At 37.2% G+C, this 23425-nt stretch overlaps 1 protein-coding gene across 8 annotated transcripts in view; it reads left to right on the forward strand.

Annotated features, from left to right (window-relative positions):
• The window catches only part of SLC9A9 (solute carrier family 9 member A9), a 210794-nt gene that overhangs the window by 81130 nt on the left and 106239 nt on the right, over positions 1-23425 (forward strand). For all 8 annotated transcript variants that reach the window (XM_040566694.1, XM_040566696.1, XM_040566689.1 and 5 more), the window contains 2 exons: positions 362-467; positions 10974-11062. In XM_040566694.1, the coding sequence (XP_040422628.1) occupies positions 362-467; positions 10974-11062 (195 nt within the window). The remainder of the gene's footprint in view (positions 1-361; positions 468-10973; positions 11063-23425) is intronic.

The following is a 23425-nucleotide window of genomic DNA, read 5'->3' on the forward strand; positions in this document are numbered from 1 at the left end:
TTTCATCTTTCTTGCATTGATGAAAATGTAAAACAAATGCCTATCAATACAGAACTGGACAAAATGAGCTTCTTTCCTCTATTTCTGGGGAAATAATATAAAATGCAACCAATTAAGCATTGGTTCAAAAACCACAGAAGCACTTCAAATAGCAGACTTGCACAATTCACTCATTTAAAACCTGTGCTGGATTTTCCTCTTTGAGATAATTTAGATGTTGTGCAGTTTTTCCTGAATTTCCTTGGATAGATGGGGGAGGGAGGTGTCTTTTTTTCTTTTTTTTTTTTTTTTCCCCTGTTTGTGGACAATTTAAGCTTATAAAATAGTTGGTTTTTACTTTTCCTTAGCAACCTTTCAGCACCTGACAAAATTTACAAAGCTGTGTGAGTTCCCCATGCTGGAGACAGGTCTGTTTTTCCTCCTATCTTGGAGCGCCTTCTTATCAGCAGAAGCTGCTGGTCTCACAGGTAAGTGTAGCATTTTATTGAATAAAAGGAGTTTTATAATATACCTCTAGTGTGGGAAAATAGCATATTTATTTTGGGCATGACATCTTATCATCATGTATAAAGCTTCTAAAAGCCAGTTGCTGCATTGGAGGTTGTTTCATCTCTAAAAACAAATTTGTAGGGACATTGAATGGTTCTTCCAAAGACTTATTAAAGGAGGCTAAATTCCCCAGTCTTCTTTCCTATCCACCTACATTTTCCCAGCACTCTCTGTCCCACTATTAATCCCGCTATTTGTTGCCCACCTATAGAGCAACAGAGCAATAGATGACAGTAAGCATGAGGAACAAAATATACAGTGCTGTGTGACTGTCATGGCCAGTGAGCTCCTCTTCCTACACTTCTTGTCTGGGTCCCTCCTCCTGTTTCCCCACCCTCAATGCTAAAATGGAGGACAGGGTCATCCTCACCTTTGCCAGTGGGGTGCAGCCACCTCTGGATTTTTCTGAAAAATAAATCATCTTGTTCAATGTGCCTATGTAAACACCTTTTGCAACTGGAGAGAGGTACATTCAGGTCCCAGTGAAAAGTAAAAAGACACACATGTTCTGATTGTTCTAAATTCTAAAATTGTATAGTTTACCCAGGTAGCAATCTATTGTGTAGAGTGATTTGAAAGAACAAACTTCATAATAGCTTCATCATTTTAATGTTCTTGAAGCTGTCACCTCTAATTAGTGGCATGAAAAGTCAGGGGAAGAAAACTGCTTAATGGAGTGTTAATGCAGCCCATGCTGTTTTGTTTGCAAAACTGTTCAAAGCTTCTGAAGTTGAGTTATATTTCCACTGACTTCTATGGAGCCAGCATGTTACTTTTTTAGTATTAATACACAATTAAAATGATTTTTGAATTAGTATTAACACCTGCATCTTCTGACATCTTTGCCTTATTAAATATATAATTCTGTGTCCTGCTTCCTGACAAAATCTTCAAGCTAATGAATACAAAGAGGGGCACATGAACTGAACAAAAGTGTAGTATTCTGTCTCATGGAGAAAATCTGTCCATTTTGTTTCTTTGTGCTTAATGGCTCTTTAAAATGTGATGCCATTACTAAAAATCACCAAAGAAGTATGATAATCTCTTGCCTTCAACTGAAGGTAATGATTTTCTAAATCACTGACTTCCCAAGGAAAGATGTTTTAAAATACATTCCAAGCTGAGAACAAGGATCCTATGTTACATCAAGGACCAAATGCATAATCTCTAAGTTAAACATTATACCCAAAAAGTGGATTTGTAAGGGAAATACCAATATCTTTTAAAGCCCCAGGTGCTTCGCCAAAGGTAATTTCCATTTCTTGGGCACAGGAGCAGACTACATAGGCAGCAAAAAATAATTGTCATATGCCTTTTTTGCATACTGCAAATGAGATGACAGACAGTGCAGTCTCTTCTGTTAGTCACTCTGAAGAGTGTTCCATTTTTCCTTACTTTTGCAACATATAAAATATCTGAAATGAAAGACTTACTGAATCCCACAGATGGTTTTTATGCTAGCCTTGGCAAGGAATTTTAAATGGACAGAGGAAGAGCCAGAGAAAGAGAGTGGAATGAAAGTCAAGATTCAATTAATGGGAAAAATAGAAAATTATAGGGAAATTTAGCTATTTCATATAAATAAAGGAATTGGTATAGGCTTATAAAACAGATTTGCTCTGCCAATACAGAAATTGCAAGGAAAACATGCAAGACCTTTTAGATCTGTCACTAGCCTTTTTTCAGGGATGTGTTCTGAGTTTCAGCTGGAAAATGTTTAATTACACTATTGTAAGGAGGCAAAGTTTGGTCTTGAGAGTTTTATCAATTAGGTCTTTGTTGTTTAGTTTCTGTGAAAGGCTTTTGTCAGAAGCTGTTAGAGTGAAAAAACCTCAAGGAGCCTTTGTTGTAGCTTCATAAGCTCAAAGCAATGTTTTCTAAATATACTGACATTCTTAATACTGTGTTAACATCACAGTTTAGAGTGGATATTTTTAGTTGTTTGGTTTAACCAGTTTTGATTTAATATTCTCTCAATCTAATCTGAAATAGCTCTAAATCTCCTCCATTAGTAGTATGATTTTAAACTTCCAGGACAAAAAAATTTCAGCTGAATTAGGTTCTGTTGGATGTATAGATTTCAGAGGTGGCTCTTGCAGAAGGGGAGAAGCTTGTTGTCCTTCAGAACACACTGAGCTTGTACTCCATATGGTATCTTTTCCAGTCTTTTCCAGATTACTTGTTTTGCTCTTTACCTTACTTAATGCATATATCATCTGGTTCTACAGTCAAGTGTGCCTGACCTCAACAGCAATCATTAGAATTAAGAGAACATCATAGCCATGGAATGGCTGTGCTCTACTACCCCATTCAATGAACTGAATTCCTAGGTTAAAATCTTTGACTTCAGCAGACTCGCTTCAAAAATTAATCCATTGTATATCATTTACACCTATATTCATATTCATTTCCTTGCATATTGTATTTGCTCTACTCATTCCTTCTGAACAAACTTCAAAAGATTAACACAGACATCAGTATTTCCCTGTAGCTACTAAGTAATGTAATCTCAAATTAATTTTATGCTTGTAATGCTTTCCGCACGATCTCTTCAATCACTATGCACCTTTGCAAGTCTAATACAGAAGTATGTCATAATTTATAAACAAAGGACTATACTGTGTTTTGTGTAGGTATAGTGGGTGGTAGATCTCACTGTTGGACTTGTGGATTTATTTTTTTTTAATGTGAAAGAGCAGTAGTACAGGGCAATATTTTATACAAAATTTATTCCTCTTCCTCAAGATATCCCATGATATATAACACATAATATGTGAATCTGACCCTGGTTGAAAAATGGATACAATCAAACCAGCAAAACAAAATGGAAATCTGGGATGACTACACAATTATTGTTAAACAGATAACTACGGTTCATAAATTAATATAATCATTATTAATCTTATAGCTATAACATCAAGCTTTAACATATGCATGATAAATTGATTCTTACACAGTAGAATCTAATTTGTGCATTTTCTGATTTGCCCTGAAGTGTATCATTCCTGACTGCTAAGTTGTAATAGCAGAGTACTATAGTAAGGTCAGTGTTAATAAAGCTGCATTCATTTCCAAACTTCATTACAGAGTACTTACTAAAAAGCTATGAAAAAAAAATCATAAAAAAAATAAACTAAACATTTGGCAAAACAAGTGAGGGAAGTACATCTTGCATTTATTAATTGCTTATTCTCTTGCTTTCTAATTGACAAAATTTGCTAATTTTTAAGTGATCATTCAGTCATTAGTCTGTGAAAGATTCCATGAAATGCATGGGTATGTAACATTCACCTCAGCTAGGCCTTCTGTACTTGCAGGTGTTTGAACTAAGCAGACATTCAAACAGCGGTTGATATATCATTCAAATACATGTATGTATCCATTTCATGCATACTTCAAAGTAATTTATTAGTGCAAAAGCATCAAAATTATGGCCAACTACTCTACTTTCCTAGTGAAAAGCGTCTCCTGAGCAGGTGTAAGAGATGCTGAATAAATTATGTCGATCCTAAAAGAAGGGTTTCTTCAAACCTTTTCAGCCTCTGATTTAAATACCAGAGACCTGTGCTATGAAGCTAGTAAAGACAAGTCTTGAAGGAAGAAATCTGGCAGGAGATCATCCTTGTTCCCTGACTGGTTTTTAGAACTCAGCCCAAAATGATAGTTTTCTAGTCATTATGAATTAAATAGTTTGTGGTAACAAATTATTGCTGCTTATTCATCCCCAGCAATTCTTTTCTGAACATTTCATGATATGTCTGACATGTGCTTTCTTATTTTGGGCCTCATACAGGAGCACAGTCTACCCAGTGATGAAGGGTTTTCTCCAAATATAAATAAGCAAATTATTTATGACTGATGTACCTAGGACTAGTCCAAAGAATACTCCAAAGATCTGGTCTACCACTGGGGCAGTTTTGTGCTACCTGTTGTATTTGGGACATAGCAAGAACAAATGCACCAACTCCCAGTTCCTTTAATACTGCTGAAAAAGTGAATTAATCCCTGTAGCTGTTCACTGCTTCCATCTGTTTGCTGTGATTTGTCTAGGATCAGTCATGTACTTCATTGCTTTATTGAACTGCTGGGACCAGTTCTTCTTCTTATATCCCTCTCAGAAGAGATCAAAACATTTCTTTCTCTCTGCAGTTGAGTGTAAGCACAGTGCAGTTTGGTACCTGACTGTCTTTAGTTCACTGGCCTGACATTATTCCATGAAAGGACATTATTCCAGGCTTTAAATTCTCAACTTTGTGGTTTTCTTTCCTTATTCATATGTAACGTGTCGTGTTGTGTCATACACATAAGTAGGTAGACTCCGTGCAGTAACAAGGGAGAGGGCATAGCTTGGCTTCTAGGTCAAAAGGAAAGAAACTTCTTCAGTTCTCTCAAGCTACAGTTTTGCCACTCCTAGGAGGAAAAGATGAAATTTGGGTCTAATTAGGAAAGCAGGCTCTTCATGCTTAGGAAGATGGCATTTGCACCACAGTGCAGAGACAGATGACAACCGGGAAAGTTTGACACTAATTACTAACCCATTACTTGTCTGCAGGAAATCAGAGATGGCCCTGCATGATCTTTGTGGTATTCTAAGAAAGAGAATGTCAGGAATGAATCCTGTACTTCCGAGGATGTTCTAGACATCCTTTGCTGAAATAAATGCTAAATCCAATACTCTGTGCAGTTTTAGTTAAACCATTCGCCCTTGCAACAGTGTCACTTGACCAGACTACGGACATACTTCAGGCTCTGCTTCGGTCTGGCTCACATGGTGCTGCTGTAGGTACACCCTTTTAAAACAGTAAGCGAAGAGGAGAAAGACATTTGTTGTTGAAGTACCTATTCTAGCACAGCATGAGGCTGAGACTGATGATCAGTTGCATAAAATCAGACTAGTAACTCTCAGCTAATGGTAAGTATCCATGTTAATTTGTGGTATTATTGCTAGTCAATAGTGTTAGGATAAACAGAAAAAACACTCCTGGCATGTCTAGAATAAAACCTGGCATGTCTCACCACGTTGAAGTTCAGGTCTCACTTGAAGTAGACAAGGCCAGTATCAAATCTAATTTCTCAAATGAGGACCTGAAAATTTCCCTCAGCTCTGTCTTTTGTTCTTTTCTGTCACTCCAACATAAAATAAACATAAGAATTACAAAGATGAGAGTTCCATGAGCAAAGCACCAACTCTGGTTCTGCGTTGGTGTAGGTTTAAGAAAACGATTAGCCACACTTCTTATCCATGGTGAAAACAGACTGAATAGGGTTGATGTTGCTATTGGATTTATAGCCTTATTACTTTGATGAAGAAGACAATGTCTCATTTCCTGTCACTCACAGATGCAGTCTGCACTGGTGTTGTGGTTTAACCCAGTCGGCACCTAAACACCACAGAGCCGTTTGCTCACCCTCCCCCCTCCCTCTCTGGGATGGGGGAGAGAAACAGGAAAGTGAAGCCTGTGGGTTGAGATAAAGACAGTTTATTAAGACAGGAAAATAATAATAATAATAATGATAATAGTACTACTAATAATAACGTGTACGAAACAAGTGATGCACGATACAATTGCTCACCACCTGCTGACCAATGCCCAGCCTATCCCCGAGCAGCCAGCCCCCCCACCCCGGCTAGCCACCCCTATATATTGTTCAGCATGACGTCAGATGGTATGGAATACCCCTTTGGCCAGTTCGGGTCAGCTGTCCCGGGTCTGTCCCCTCCCAGCTCCTGCTGCACCCCCAGCCTGCCCGCTGGCAGGACAGAGCGAGAAGCTGAAAAGTCCTTGGCTTGGTGTAAGCACTGCTCTACAACAATTAAAACATCAGCATGTTATCAACACTCATCTCATCCTAATCCGAAACATAGCACCCCACCAGCTACTAGGAGGAAAATTAACTCTATCCTAACTGAAACCAGGACAACTGGTATATGCCCAGTGGGCTCTGTGGAGATATTCTGACATAATTCCATGAATTCCATTCCATTCTGACCATATTCCATGTTGTTTGATTTAAATAAGTTCTCTATTTTCCAGTTCTCACTGTCCTCTTTTCCCACATTTCACCCTTTGATGCAAGATTGGGTCATCTGTTGTACTGTGGCATGTGCAGCACGCTGGGCATCCCTACATCCCTGAAGCTCTGGAATGCTTCAAAGTTGGGGTGAAATCCAGTCAGTCTGCCTTTTTGAAAGAAGTTCTACATTTCATCCAGTAATTTACTCTTTTGTTTCCCCAGAAGTTAGAGTGTTGTTTTATTTGTATTTTTTTTCTAAATTCTTACTTTTACCATTAAAAGACCTGACAACTGGAGACACAATCTAAGTTTTTTCTCTCGGATTAGCAAGTTCTGAAGTTTAAATTGTAGCCAGTCACTTTGGTTTTCATTAAAAGCACCCCCTAGACATGCTGCCCTTCTCTGACAAAGTACAGATTTTTTTCCCATTTTAGCAGAAGATATTGGAAAATGAGGGTATATATCCCTTTTGCCTATTTGTGAAATGATTGAAGGATGTTTATCCTCTTTTGCTTACAATACAGAAATTATTTTAAGATTAGTATGTATGCATTAATTTTTATAGTGTCATGTTAATGTTCACAGCATCAGCAAAATACTTTTAAAGATATAAGTTACTCCTTTGTCCTTCCTATATTATCTAGCTTTTATCCTATCAAGGATTTCAACAAGTATTCAGCAAAACTAACAGTAAGTTCTCTAATTACATTAACAACTAACAAGTTATTTCTCTGTTACGTAGGAAACAAAAAATCAAGTGAAATGGTAGGCTTTTATACCTAATGAAACCTTTTCAAAAAGATTAAGCTTCAGCTGAAACTTCACTAGTGACTATCAACATTGTATTGTTATGTTTCTCATTCTTATATCAAGTGAAAATTTTCAGTAACTTTATCTATAGAGAGACAAGCAGCTATATTGCACTCAACAGCTGATTACCCATTTAATCTCTAAGCTTTTCCTGTTCACATTGTGTTCAGCAATTGTAGTACTAAGTCTCTCAGCAATAGCTAACTTTGCCACTTAAAAATTGAAATAATAAAACAATACGAAAAAGTGAGCTAATCTACAGCACCCTGAAATTACAGCTTTGATTGCTAAAGACTGGTAAAAGGGACTGTCTCACTTTATCTGCCTCACTGCACCTAATAAATAAGTTCTGTTTACAGTTCCAGAATTATCATGTTTATTCTTATCTATTTCTCTGTGAAAAAAAAAGCAAAAATTTAACAACCTAATTTATATGCCATATTGTATTTTGCAACCCAGCTAATGTCAAAATTCAGCTTTAATAGTCTTAGAAAGAAATCCATACTTCATCCCATTTTTTCCCTCTACCTAAAAAGTTCCATATTTGCCTGTTTAGGTGCTGCTCTCCTCTTTCTTAAGTAGTTGCATTAGCATGTAATTGGTCGTTAGTCTTAAGTAATCATTTTTAAGGAAATGCATTACAATTTTCTGCAAGCTTTTTAATGAAGCATTCATTTTGAAAGACATGGCTGGTACATATTAAGCCTCCAATTGTAGCGATTGAAATATTCCACCTCATTCCCTGGGAAACAGGGTTTCTGGTTTCTCCACTTGCATAATTACACGGTTCAGATCATTTATTCCTATTGTAAAATCAGATTTAGGCCATTTTATTCCTTATGTCACTCAGTTCTCTTGCTACCAATAATTAACAGTTTCTTAGCAGTCAAAAAGCATTGTATAATCATAGTTGAATTTACTAGTCAATTTAAAAATGCAAGACTTGGCATGACGATGATTCATGTAGAAGAAAGTAAATCACAAACTCTTATCTCCATTCCGATTACTGAGCCTGGAGCTAGTGATACTTAGCAACATTACTGATTAGGTATGTTTTTTTTAACTCAGATTTCATTGTTTGAGCATCCCATTACATATTTTAATGCCTTGAGAAATGATAAACTCTCCAGATTACTTCTTCACAATAAAACACACTTACTAAGAAAAAAGACATATTTAGAAGAACAATTATGCCTCAATAAAAACATGAACTTCCTGGAACATATTTAGTCAGTGACAATCTCACCACTACCCATATTATTTACTGCAAAGAAAAGCCTTAGTGCAGTTAGAAAAAATATATATATCAATATATATTGTGGATGCTCAATCCCCACAGTTTAAGACCAGGTTGGATGAGGCCCTGGCATCCCTGCCCATGGGAGGAGGAGTGGAACTAGATGGTCTTTAAGGTCCTTTCCAACCAGATCCATTCAATGATTCTATGATCAAAACAGGCACAAGAAAATAAATATTATAAAACAAAGACAGCAGTTTAAACTCAGTGGAATATCTATTGGCTGCAGAGCCTGTGTTCTGTAGGAAATGGACCAGTAAATAAATAGAAAGAGAACCCAGAAGCAAAGAAAATGTCCAAGCTGCTTTGTGGGAGAGAAAAAAAAATATTTGCTTTCTCATTTTTTTCACTTATTTCTTGTGCTAAATACATGTCAGTGTCTTGTTCCTCCATACTTTTATTTCCATCAAGGGCATATTAATGCCAGGCCTCAGTTCTTCCCAGAAACAGGCTTGCAAATAAAGACAGTTGGATCTTGTTGGACAGCACTTCCATGGTTAGCAATCCAAAGAGAGTCAGAAACTTGAGAAAGATCTGGTAAGGTAGTAATGGCAAAGTGGTGTGTGTCGGTGTGCTTTTCCCCTGCACGCATATTCCCACAAGTGAAATAGTTTTAGCATTATCTAAATTTTTACTTTTTCATGTTTCCTTATCTCTGCTTTGCTTTATGGGAGGAGGAGATTTCACCCAGAGAGCCACAGAGGCCCTCTTGCTAAAATTCAAATACTTGGAGGTTTGGATAAGACTGTTAAAGGACCTGTCAAGGCACCAGCACTTCCACCTGATGCTTGTTCAGAACATTACTACCCTTCGTCCCCTGTGGCTGTGTTAAGCCTGGCCTACTTCTTTTAATCCTTTTGAAGTAGCAGATTGTTTTATATCAGTTTTGCTGTACTGAAGCCTGCAGCACTGTAGATTTTGTCCCCCTTACTGAGCTCCTTCTGGCTGGTCTTCATAAATTCAGGAGAGTCACCGTCTTGGAGAAGCTGAGAGAAGCTTTTCCCAGTTTCAAGTCCAGGCCTGAAGGCACAGAACTGATTATTTTCCCAATTCTGAGAATTGGGAAGCCTTTTGCTTCCAGTAGAATTGATGTATATGATTCAGTTCATGATAGTTTAACCCAATGAAAGCCTAGAAAGCTGTTACACGGTCACATTGCAATGATGAATATCACCCAACCCTGGGCTGGTATATTTGTGCTTGCTTTGATGCCTCAATGAGTTTTCTAGGATTCGCTAATGTTATTTCAGTACACGTCAGCAGCCTATGAGCTAAAAATTACCTAACAAGTCGCAGAGCAGTCCAGGAGGAATCAGAACTGTAATGCCAATTAGGGCATGTTGTACATCTTAGACAGGAGGCAGCAAGTGGAAGGGCTGAAAGGCGTAAGAACTAAAGCACCGTGGGATGAATGGCAGAAAACTGCCTGTCTGTGAGCCCTGGAGATCACAGGCATGCTATGACCACACTGCAAGCTGGCTTTGTACAGAACCAGTGGATGCTGAGGAGGTGTGTGTCTAGAAACCAAGCAGAACTTGTTTGCTCTTCATGCTTCAGGAAATGTGGGTGGAGGTTTTCAGGGAAATGATGATTGGAATGGACATCAACAAGCCCTGAGCTGTTGTGTAAGTAACTATCAATGTAAACATGCCCGGAGTTTAAGAAAAACACAGAGCTTTCTTCCTCATGAGCATTTGCATATGATCACTGGTGGACACTTTTATTTTATTTTCTGTTTTCTTTCTGTGTGAGTTTCTTCTGCTTGGTCTATGTCCAGAGCTGACAGAAAATTGCAGTTACAATCATATCAGCTACTCTAATTACAATATGGCATTGCAGTGATGTTACTCAATGGTTCTAGTGAGTTAGAGGCACGGTCAGGTCTGGGGAGAAAGTATTTAAAAATGAGAAATTATTTTTTTCCTTTCCTATTCAGTCTCTGCCAAAATTTTCATATAGTCTGAAGTCCTTCATATTACAATTATTTTAGTCCTGCCTAATTGTCAGGTTATGGTCAGATGTTAGCACATATTAATTCAAACAAATTTTACTATGCTCCCAGGCCAAAGGCACAGCAGTGGAAATGTTATGAATGCATGATGCCAGCTAGAAGATTCAAGACCTTTATGGTTTTTAACAAAGAAAAACTTCTAGTTTATTTGAAAGATGCTCTTATGAAACATATCTTACAGTTCTTTTTTTACCAAATGCTTTTAACAGTCTAATTAGGTTTATTATGCAGCCCTTTGAAAGACCTAGGAAGAAAATAGAAGCAGCTAACTGTCTTTTCTTTGAATTTCAGGTATCGTTGCAGTCCTTTTCTGTGGAGTCACGCAGGCCCACTATACCTACAACAATCTGTCATCAGATTCCAGGATGAGAACTAAACAGGTAGGGCATGGAAATAACTGACTTTATGTCTTCAACTGGTACAAGGAATAGACAGACATACTAGAACATATCTGGATGGGATTCCATTAATGCAAATGAAAAGGCCCGTGACTTCATTAGGGGGAAGATGAGATTTTGCCAGGAAAACAGTAACAATTCTCTGGCCAAAGAAGAAATATATTCTTCCCAAGAGACCCAAAACATCAATCACGGAGATGAAGAGTAAGGAGATAATAGTTTACATCAGTTTCCAAATAAAAAATTCTGCAAGGTTAAAGAAATCCAAGAGCTCTGGTAAACAGGAAAGAAGTGGTCTGAGAGAGTAGATCCATATGGACTTTTAAAAGGGGACTGTAGAAACAGTCCAGATTGTCCAGCCCCCACATTTGAGCAATGACATCATTTTATTTCTATCTCATTAAAAATCTGATATAATTATAGAGATTGTGAAAATTTTCCATTTTGTTATTTAAAGTTTAGCGATGAGAAATTACATGAGCTGCTTTTAGTCCAAACAGGTGAGTAGTATAAGTGTAATTATTTTGAAAAACTTGGGGCTGTTCTCAGTACAGGAGATATTGCATTGCAATGTTGAAAATATTTTCCAGCACAAGGAATAATATTAGACTACCTTGTCACTACCTAGCTCCTGAGACAAGTCATTTAAATGCTGTTTTCTTCCCTTTTAATGTTGACTTGTATGTCCCAAGAACCCCTGGTTATAGAAAATCTCTCTCTTAGAACAAAATGGAAACATATGCTCCAAGGCTACAATTTTCATGATGCAATCTGGTACCCTTCTCAGCAGTTCCTCTGTTGTAAGCATTAGAAATTTTATGCAGAAAATTTCATCTCTTCTTGCACATCTCATTTTAATCAAAAATCCAATATTCTATAACAAACAGTTTGATAGAAAAAATACTGGCCACAGTATCAGTTCAACTGTCAGACTCTCACAGATTTTAAATCAGAAAAAGTTTCTGGTTGGTACTTCCAGAATGAAATGTTAGCTAGTGAACAGGGTAAGTCTTCTCAATTGCATTTCTTCATACCTGCAGAAGCTGTTGATACTTTGAGAAAATATTCCAGCAGAAGACAGTAACTTTCCCTGGTGACTGTATTTTAAGACAATAGCATAGCATTTATATCTACTACAGATTTTTTTTTATTTTGCAGAAATACTGAATTCTATGTGCTATTACTGCCCTTGAGTATAATTGTTGAAATTTGAATACAAGTCTTTTTCAGATATTCATCTGCATGATTTAGTGACACATAGCCAGAAAGAGATAGAGGGCAAGGAAATTCCAATTACATATGAATATTTTCAACAACAAAATTAACTAACATTTAGTTTAAACGCATAATGGTTTCGTTCATGTTCATGCTTTTATTCCCTCACATTCAGCAGTTCAAAACAAAACAGTGAAAATAAACTGAATCTACACTTGAACACACAGAAAAAGAATTGTGTTTCTCTAAGAACCTATGAGTTTTATGCACCCTTTCTATTCTGTTTTTCTCTTCCCCCATAAGCTCTTAATCCTCAGCCTCCCTTACAATATTACTGTTCAAAAATTGTTGTCAAATTCCTCTGTATTCTTCTAATTTATTTTCTAATCCATAGATTACCCGTTCATATGTAGCTGTTTCGGTGAGATCTGCACTGTCATTTTCTTTCTCTCCCCCCAAGAATTACCTTGAAGAAAATTTACTGAGCCACACACTCAGCATTGTCACAATCATGTATGACTTTAGTGCATTATAAATGGACATTGTTGCTCAGACAGATGGCCTCGCTCCCAATTTAAATCATTTTTATTGCTCATTACTGGCCGAAATCACAGGCTTTTCAGTTCATTTATAGAATTATTCCAGGGCACTCTGTCTCTTTTGTTACAATATGACAGGCCTTTCAGTAAGGATTGGTGAGCTGTAATGCACACTGACAAGACAGTGAGTTAAGGCTGAAGCTAAAACTAACGAAGAACATGGAAATCAGATTTAAAACTGTAAATCTGACTGTGAAATTGTGTTAGTTGTCTTTAAACAAATGCTTTTTCTCCTTTGTTTTGCATAATCTTCTTTACATTTTCTACTGGCTGTTAGCATTTCATATCTTGATGGTAAAATTCGGTATACAATGACAGTGGTGGTGTTTCTGGCCATATTGCTGAGTCCTACATTTCTCATAATACCTCATCATTTGGTCTAAAAGGACACACAAATAAAAAGAGACTGATATGATTTTCTTCAGATGTTGATATAAAATTAAAGCCTATTTAAAACCTTAAATTCGCATTTAAGAACCTCTATTAAGAATGGCTGCTGAAAGATGCTGTATAATTATTAGTCCCCATGTATCCTTTATTATCCAGTCAATCGCTGATTAACATTCCGTAAAAGAGAAGTATTACATTTTAAGGATCTGAAACTTACAGACTCTGAAACTACAAAGTAACATAAATCGTGTCACAAACAATGGATTATTTTAACGCAGTCATAAGAAAAGATGACAAAGATTTAGTGAAAATGCAGACTTGAGAGAGTTTTCATTCATACAAAAGTCCCAAGTCTCACTAAGTATTCAGACAAATTCTATGTGTTTTTATAGCTTGTTTTTAGTGTGAATGATGTTTTATGGCAGTATTTTTAAGTCATCATCATTGACCTGGTTATGGTCACAGTGATTTTAACATTAAAATTGACACTGCCTTCCATGGCAACAAGATTAGGTCAAACAGAGTGTTCCTGAGTTGGATGCATATAAAGTTTAATTTATCCAGTATATCTTCAGTGAAGGAGAAGACGAAACTGGTAGGACCTTATCAAAAGATATTTGATTCTGTGCAGCTTTCACTAGAATTATTTACAGCTGCAAGTATAACCTCACATTATGCTGCAGGCAAACAACAGCTGCTTCTAAATCTTGGGACATTATAGACCATATTTTGAATTAGGTTCTTCAGATGTACAGTTGTATTTGGTTGATTTGCTCAGCTACAAGTAAGCCAGCGGCTGGGCAGGATGTTGCTAGATAAAGAGAAATTACTGGCTTGTTGAAAATGGGCAGACTGTATCTCTATACATCAGCTCTAGAAAGGGATGCATGGACAATACTGTATTTTCTGCATGAAAAGAAGACATTCCTCACTATTTTTTTTGTCTCTGCCCTCCCTCAGTTTCACTCAAATACCAAGCTAAGACCAGCCCAGTTTCCTATTGATGGATTATTAAGAGAAGCCTTTTATTTATAGGGAGAAGCCTTTTATTTATTTATCTATTTATAGATAATTATTAGATTTATTTTATTCTTTTATCTATTTATAGAGAAAAGCCTTTTATTTATAGAGAGAAGCCTTCTATATTATAGAGAATTACGTCCAGCCTGCAAAGGGGTATGTTACATACTGCCCTGCCTGTCTGCAGTCATTCCACCAGTCTAAAAGTTGTTTACATAGTGACCTCTGAAATACTTGTGTCTAACAAGTTCGTGAGGGCTGCTTTCTGAAATTAAGTGTAAGGGGCTCTCTTACCACATTACTAGTTAAACAGTTACTCACATTTTTTCCTGATCCTGACAGCAAACCCATTAGGGAACACCTACCTTATAGAGAAAAGCTTCTGGCCTGATTGTTCAGCTGTGCTGGGAGTGCAGTATGTACAAGATGTCGTGTTAAGATTTCAGTGGCCCTTCACCTCCAAGGTTGAGAACAGGGTAAAAGTAAAACAAAAGAACTCAGCACTGCATAACTTCTGAGTAACTTTACTGAAGCATGTAGTGTTACTAGGACTGCTTGAGCAAATTAACTTATTCTGAAGGATTGAAAATTCAGACTGGGATTTTAGATCTTTGCTCGTTGATGGATACTGATTGATTCAAATTTTAATCTCCACACAATAAGGCAGATATGATTATCTCTGATTATGGAAAGTCATCACCTTACAGAGAGGTAGTTAATATCTTCTGGAAAACTCTTGAAAATATAATCAGTTCTTAAAACTTGTTTAGCTCATGACATAGCTATACATTTTTCATAAAGGAAACAGGGTAGGGATTAGTCATCTAATATCTACATCATAAGTTGAGCTGTATTCCAAAAGCTGTTGGGTGTAAAAGGGTTGTGTTTATAAACATATTATTTCATTTAATGCTTATTAACCATACTGATTGAAGAAGACTGACAAAAGTCACAAGTAAATATATTTATATTTAATTCATCAAAAACAAAATCAAGTCATTATAGAGACTGGACCCTGATATGCCACTGAATAGCCTTGATATAGATTTTAGACTTTGCTGTTCCATCCATAGTTATAGACTGACTTCTGAAGCAAACTGGAACACATCTGAACACATCTGAACAGCAGAATATGACTTAAAAAGTGAATTATCACAATGGTGATGTCCAGACCTACCAGACAGGGGAAAAAAGTCAGTGAGTCAAAGGAATGTTTCCTGAATACCATCAGATTGATTAGTGAAATTAAAGTTCTAGGACTAAAGGCAAAGAGGTAGCTAAAGTCAGCTTTTAGCTCCCTATATCCAAATGAAGCACCATCACTGTGATCTAGGTGTTTTACTGCATTTCTACTGGCCTAAATATCTCCGTAAACAAGTTACACAAAAGCAGACCTACACTCAATTTAAACAACAAATCTCTCTTTAGATACAGAGGAGATTTCTACAGGATTCTTCCATCAGCTTTCTTTTCAGCTTTCTTTTCCTAAGAAAAGAAATAATCTACTGCAAATTCTGCTCCAGTAGCAGAATGTTTTCTCCCGAGCTTGTAATTGTTAAAAGCACGTGCCAGGACTGCAGCTTCTGTTTTTATCTTCCCATGAGAGAAGGGGAGCAGCTGAGTAGAGATGGCTATGTGCTACTACTGCCCAACTGTGTCAATCTGCTGTTTGTGAGGGGTCCCACTCATGACACCTTGCACCTGTTGTGCATTTGGGAGAAGCAGCCCTCTCAAATCAGAGGGAGCAACAGCACTAAACGAAATGGGTTTAGTGCTCCTTATCTTAAAGCCTCCACAGTCACACAGGACATGTATGGGCCCTCTGGTTTTGGTCCTGCTATTTGTATGAGTCGTTAAGAGGTAAAACATTTAGAGCTATGCATACTTGTAAAGCATACAGCCTATATTAATCTAGCTCTGGTTAATGCCAACTATTTTCTGTTATCAGACGTTGGATTGTTTATAGATAATTAGTTTACGCTTCTAGGAAGAAAAGGCCACAAAAATGTCAGGATATAATGGCTCTTACAATCCAGTCTCTTGACTTTTAAAAAACTCGAGAGCATTTCAAAACCAAGGAAAACCCTACTTGTAGCAAAATGTCTTTGATAATTAGCAAAGGAGCAACCAACACAAAACATAATTCTCATCCTTTTCAAATGAACAGCCTAATTGGCAGCTGCTGTTGTGATTTGTTCAGGAACTCTGCTTAGGAAGAAATGGCCTTTAAGGCACTGAGAGGTCAGGTGTCTCCATGTAAATGATTGGCAGAGAGAAAGACAGAAAGAAAATAAAGTTATCTTTGAAACAAGACTACCACCAGTATCAGATTCTAGTCAGTCCTTGCCTAAGTGCTGTGCAGGAGGAAGCTGTTTACCCAGCATCCCACAATCACTGCAGGAAAATTTCTTACTAGGCTATTTTTTCATTAGCTTCTCAGATTTACAGTACCAATGAAATACAGTACCGGCTGAAATAAGATGATGTGCTTGATGGTTAATACTGTGAAAGTAAAACGGAAATTCTGTCTAACTAATAGATGAAACTCAGGTCTGGCACTCTCAAACAAAAAGAGATCCTTGCCTAAAGGAGCCAATAAAGTGCAAGTTCCTATTGAGCATTAAACAGGTTGCATGCATAAAGCACTTTCTTCCATTTAAGTGGAGACCAAGTGTAATAGTCAGGTCTGATGGACATTTTCCCTTCTGCCCCATGGTTTATTTTCTGCAGCTGAACAACAACAATAATAACAACAAAAGCTAATTTCCAGCTTCTTTGAACCCATTCAAGTCCAGACTCAAAAGCAATAAAGACTGGGGCTTCAGCCAGTGCTGCTCAGGAAAGAGTCCAGGTGACCAAGCTACAGCGGTCAGTACAGTCTGAAGAAGCACCGAATTATGATAACAAGAATGAGAAAATTAAATGCTATCTTGGGAAGATTTATTCCTATTGGAATAGTATTAGTATCATTTTATCATTGTTTTAGCCAATTTTGCTTAAATTAAAAACTTTGGAAATGTTACCTTAGGGAGAAAAAAAAATAGTCTTATTTTCTTATATATTTCACCCAGATTCTGGGTTCGGGGAGGGGGGTTGTTTTGGGGTTTTGCTTTTTTTGAGACAGGACCTATAGAAAAGCCTCCATTTTGCAACTATTCAAAATGATCAGGAGGAAAGCAATATTCTCTCTGCTCCCTTGTCTAAGATTTAGCTAACACTCAGATGCTGAAATCATGGCAGAAGATTGTACTGGGTCCCTAGATTTCTCTACCTTCAGGGTATTTTCTGTCTTCTTATAGAAATGTCCCTGTCACTTGTCCTTCTGAGAGAGGAAAATTAGACAAACATGAAAAGGTTGCAAACATACAGAAGGAAGGAGGGAGGGAGGGAGGAAGGAAGGACGGACGGACGGACGGACGTGGCTTATGCTGCATTTAGCACATGGCTGATAAGAGTAGATATGTGAAGTTGTTTAGAAATTTCTGCTAATTTTGAGACAGCTAACATACAGGAAACAAGACAAGTCACAGTTTTAGACCCTGCTAAAAGTCCAAAAGCTCACATATCTTTAGGTGTTAGCTATCCTTACAGCTTTAGCCTGGCACCATGGCGAGAAGCAATCCCTCGTTGTAGCCACTCACTCCTGTCCCACCCTTTCTCTTACGATGTCCAGGTTTACCTCCCGAGGCACTGAGCTCCAGCTGCACCACCAGCACAGTGTGCATTTAGCAGTGCCTGCCTGAGCTGGACCTTCGTGTGCATCTCTACAGTCAGTGGGTCTGTTACAAACAGGCTGCCCTAGTTTCTAAATTGCCTTCTTATCTCCAATTGAATATGCACCACACGCTTAGTGCTTGTAATAATTATTACCTTTAAAATGAACTGGAATTGACAGGAAGTGTACAATTAATTTCAGTTTTCTACAGAGTTATTTTCTGTGTTTAGCAGAAAAAGCTGAAGATGGGAAGTGTGCCAGATGCATTGTTTGACCAGATGTACCATAAGATCTTATGGAACCCTGTAGAATTGTATAATGCTATAAAGAAAGCTAAAGCTGCTTACTATGTGGGTTTAACAAGAAGAATCATAACAACACAAGAAAATCGTGATTTCTGTAAAAGGAATTATACTACCATGTCTTTCAATCTGAATTTCTCAGCAAAATCCCCCATTATCTGACTGATGTTCCTGATTACTTAACATGCTAAAAGAATGTTAATCTGCACTCTCCTCACATGCAGCTCCCCTTAAATTTATGTGGAGATGTTTTAATTGTTTTCTCTCTTTTACCTGGGTGCTATGTGATGGTTGGTAAGCAGATAGGAAACATTGCTACAAGATGATAACATTTATAACTATGGTATATCGCTAATTAAATGCTTAAAAAAAAAAACAACTCTGTTTTTCAAAGGAAGAGATCAGGCACACTGCTATCCTAGCCATAATACTGAAAATACTCAGTGTCCACATACAGTAATCCTGTCCGTATATCCAATTCTACACCCTGTTGTTTAATCTGTTTTTTTCTCTGTTTCTGCATAACAGTTTTAGTGTTTCCTCAACTGAGAATGTGCAGATTCACCCTGGCCTCATTAGTTTCTATCAAGCATGTGTCCCTTTGTTATCAACATTTTTTAAGGATTAGTATCTTCCAACCACACACACCCATGAATAAAAAAAGTATTTTGGACCTATGAAAAACAAATCTTGAAAAACAAATCTTGAAAAACAAAGCAAAACAATTTTTATTCATTTTGCTTAAGCACAGGAAATGGAAAATACACATGCTCAAATGTAATTCACACCCTGAAGAAAGCCAGAACTGTAGTGAAAGCAATACTTCTTACAGAGAGGCTCATCTTGTTGGAAAATGATGTCATTTTAATGCTGGTAGGCTAAGGCAGCATAATGCCATATGCAAACTAGTTCCCAAATAGCTTCATTAAAGTTTTTACAATCTGTTTAAACATTAAACATTTTCTTTAAATATTACTAAAGTCCTTTGATTGTTAAGGTTATAGTTTACTCTTTACAGCACAGTAGCAGATGCCAGCCATTAGCTAACATATACCAATTGAAATTAAAACCTACAGGCCAAATTCTCATTGGCATATAGAGGAATATACATGGGAATTCCAAGTGGAGACACATGCTGTATTTTCTTTGAAAGAGGCTCTGAATCACAAATGAGACTCTCATATGTCTAAATCTGTATGGGGGAGTCAAATTGTATGGGGCTAAGTAAGCTACTGCAGAATCAAAAAGCTGATTCATAGAGCTATGCAGGTCATGTAATTTTATTTCACACGTCTATTATTGTATCTCTCAGTATTTTCACAAGAGGTTTGAAGAATGACCTCTGAAACATTTCTCCTTACTGTGAGTTGCTAGCACTTATCCCCAGTTTTTAGGTCTGTGCCCATGCAAAGATCCAGCCTTGTACCTCAGCTCTGTAAAGTGCATCTTCTAATGTTGTGAAGAGAATTTCATCTAAGTATGTTGACCATCAGATCAGGTCTCTTCCTTATTATTGATATCTCCATATCACTGCAGTTGTTGAATACACAGGGAGGAAAAGCAAAACAAAATCAAACTAATCCTGGTCTATGAAAATATTATTGCACCATCAACATGTAGGACTGAAACAGAGCAAAGTGTAGTTTAATATCCCATTCTTAGAGTATATATAGTTACTTTTATGTTGAATTATATTTTAGCCAATTTCTGATTTTTCTAAAAGCTGATAAATACAGCATCCCCTTAAACACTCATGATCACAACTCTTTCATCTTAGAATTTGTGACAGAGATTAAAAATAAATAAATAAAGGTAGGATTCTTCATATAAGTATCTCTTCATTTTTCATACAGGTAAACAAATTTAATAGTTTTATGTCAAGAACTAAAGTCCTCTGACTTTAATGAGATTTGGATTATGCTGTAAATGAGGAGGCTCCAAATATAATATTAACATACAAGTAAAAGTACTGAGATTCTTTCTTAAAATATAGTAATGTAATATAAAATATTGTCCTAATCGTAATGATTTTCTCTAACTTTTGCTTTGTCTGAAACACTGACACTTCACATGTATTGTGTTAGGTGATTTTACTACAGGATATATCAGTGAATTTCCTGATTATGGAATGAACCTCTGTAAAGCATCTGTTTTGTATTACTTTGTGTTGTTTATTATATATAGAATAGAATAGAATAGAATAGAATAGAATAGAATAGAATAGAACAGAACAGAACAGAACAGAACAACAGAACAGTTGGAAGGGACCTAGAAAGATCAGAGTCCAACTGCCTGACCACCTCAGGGCTAGCCAAAGTTAAAGCATATTATTAAAGGCGTTACCCAAATCCCTCTTGAGCACTGACAGTCCTGGGGCATCAACCACCTCGCCAGGGAGCCTGTTCCAGTGTTTGACCACCCTCCCAGTGAAGAAGTTCTTCCTAATGTCCTGAACGTGCCCTGGCACAGAGTTGTGCTGTTCCCACGCATCCCGTCTTTGGTGGCCAAGGCCTCCTTCTCCATTTCCCCTGCTCAGAAAGTTGCAGAGAGCAGTGAGATCACCTCTCAGTCTTCTTTTCTCCAAACTAATCAAACCAAGTGTTCCCAACCTCTAAATCACAATGCAATGGAAGCATTAAGCACATAGTTTTAAAAAGTTTTAATTTTGAGGGTATTACTAATAGGTTCCTTTCTTATAGCCCTTACACTTTCATGAGAATGTATCAATATGTGCTTTACTGTGGGGACACTGTGTTTGGTGTAGGAATTAAGACAGGTATTTCTTGCATGGTTAGGTAGGTTACAGTGTGATTTATATAAAGCATCAAGTGTTTTATCACAAATGTGCACTGACCTGACAGAAGGAAGTCGGCATGGTTTGGGAGCTAACAGATTTGATGATGTTTTGGGGCTTCTCCTTCCTCTGCAAACAGCAATGACTTTGCACTGCCCAGAGAGGCTTAGGGCAGTGGGAGGCTTGAAAGAATCTGAGCTGTTTTGTAGTTTCTGGCGTTACCGAGCTGCTGTTGACTAAGGTCCATTCTTGCAATCTGAAATTTATTTTGTATATGTTTGCTTTTTAATTTGTATGACTCTTACATGACTGCTGATCACTTGCCACTCTCTGTAGATCTCAGTATCAACTAAAACCCGCACAAAAACCTCGGTCAAAACTTTTTCAAAATATGTAACTAACACTAAAATTCTCGCACAATGAGTTGGAATAAGAAGAAAATAAATAAAAATGAGGCACTGTAACCGTCTAAACTATTTGCCAGTATCCCATCTTTTTAGTGACTGCACAGCTGTTTCCATTATGTGATTAATGGATTGTATACCTTCAAAAGAGACATTTGTACAAAATGGTAGCACAGTGCAAGAAATACTAAACAGCTAGCTGTATCTCATCTGTTTCTCATGGTGCCATCTGCAGAAATCATCAAGGGCTAAAAAGCCCTTAGACAAAATCTTTCAAAGTAAATGTCTACATCATGACTAAAATTCATTTAAAAGACAGTGTCCTGTCTTTTCACGGAGTACATACCTGCTTCCATTCACCTAAAATACTGAAAATATCATGTAAGTTTGAGCATCAGTTTCTTTCTCCTCTGCTTCAGTCCCACTCGTTTAGTTGGTGTGGACCACCCTTTGCCTCCAGCGAACTTCAGAAGAGTTCTGGGTGTTTGATAATTCAATACAGACACTCAGCATCCTCAGAAGCACACCCTCATGTACTGACTAATACTTTTCTTGAAAAACCACTTCTTTGTACGAGGTGCCAGATGACACTTCTCTATTCCACCCACCTCCCACTTTCCTACAGATTCATATCAAGAGCTGTTTTAAAAATGCATCAAAGAAAGACTAGTTTTATCTATTCACTAAATATGCTGTTTTTTATGAAAAATAAGGAGTGGCCTGAACTCTTGGATTTAAAAGTACAGTTGAAGGTGTATCTTAGTTTAGGGATTTTAATTTCTACTTGTCTTACAGTGTTTTGTTTGTTTGTTTCTGGGATCAGTAGTGGGATTTGTGAAACAACACCAAGGGCACTAGTAGTGACATAGTAGATCTGAAAACACCGGAATTCTTTACAATACTTTCTCCAACGGTTTCTGGTCGTTTCGTATCAAGTCATTATAGCCAAATCCGGATATGTCCCAGTGAAATTAATTATGATTCTATCATTTGGATTCAAGTATCAACGGGCTACCTTTGTTTGTGTGCACACTTCGGGATCAAGATTTCACCTTTCAGACTCTGCACCCTAGCAATATCCATCTGTTGTAGCTTTTGTATTTTTGCCCTTTTAAATTTTTGTCCTGGTTGTGCTTATCCTACCTATTTGTCTCCACCAGCTTTTACATGTACTATCGGTGTGTGAATACACACACATACACAGAGGTACACTCTGTGCTATGTAAAATGGACATATAAGCATTGCTGATAATTTCCTTTCTTTAATTTTAAGTTCATCTCCACTTACCCTTCATCTGCAATTTTTTAATGTATCTCACAGATACACATGCAGTGTGTTATACAGCTCTTCACTGTAGCCAATTATTTACTCAGACTGGAAGTACCAAGGTTGCAGCCGCTTCCAAGCTAGCTTGTACTTGATGACAGCTTCCCTGTGCTTTATGCACAAGAAGGTCCTTTTTAATGTGCATCGCCAGTGAGTATCTGACATTTTCTGTATTTAAGTAATTGGACCTTTCACACTTAATGTTCAAGCAAAACCCCCGCACATTCTATGTCTCATTTATCTCAGTTCCGTACAGTCTGCACTCTAGATTGTATCTGTAAGCATAGGTGACTGCTAGATTAGAAAAGACATACTCCAATACCTAGGCAAAAAATGTGACACAAAAACATAGTTGATATTCACATTTCTGTCTTTTATCTGAATGGATCATCAAATCTTAAACTGTAGCCTACATGAAGAGGCAGGAAAGCTGTTTAAGAATGATCCTAGAAATGAAACAAAACAAAAAAAAATCCCACCCATACAAGATCAGATCATTGGTGCTACTAATTCAATATCCTGCTACAGAAACTGGTATGCAAGTCTGCAGAGTAATTGCAAATAATGCTACAGAACAAT

This window comes from Cygnus olor, chromosome 9 (assembly GCF_009769625.2).
Source record: "Cygnus olor isolate bCygOlo1 chromosome 9, bCygOlo1.pri.v2, whole genome shotgun sequence".
Lineage (NCBI taxonomy): Eukaryota > Metazoa > Chordata > Aves > Anseriformes > Anatidae > Cygnus > Cygnus olor.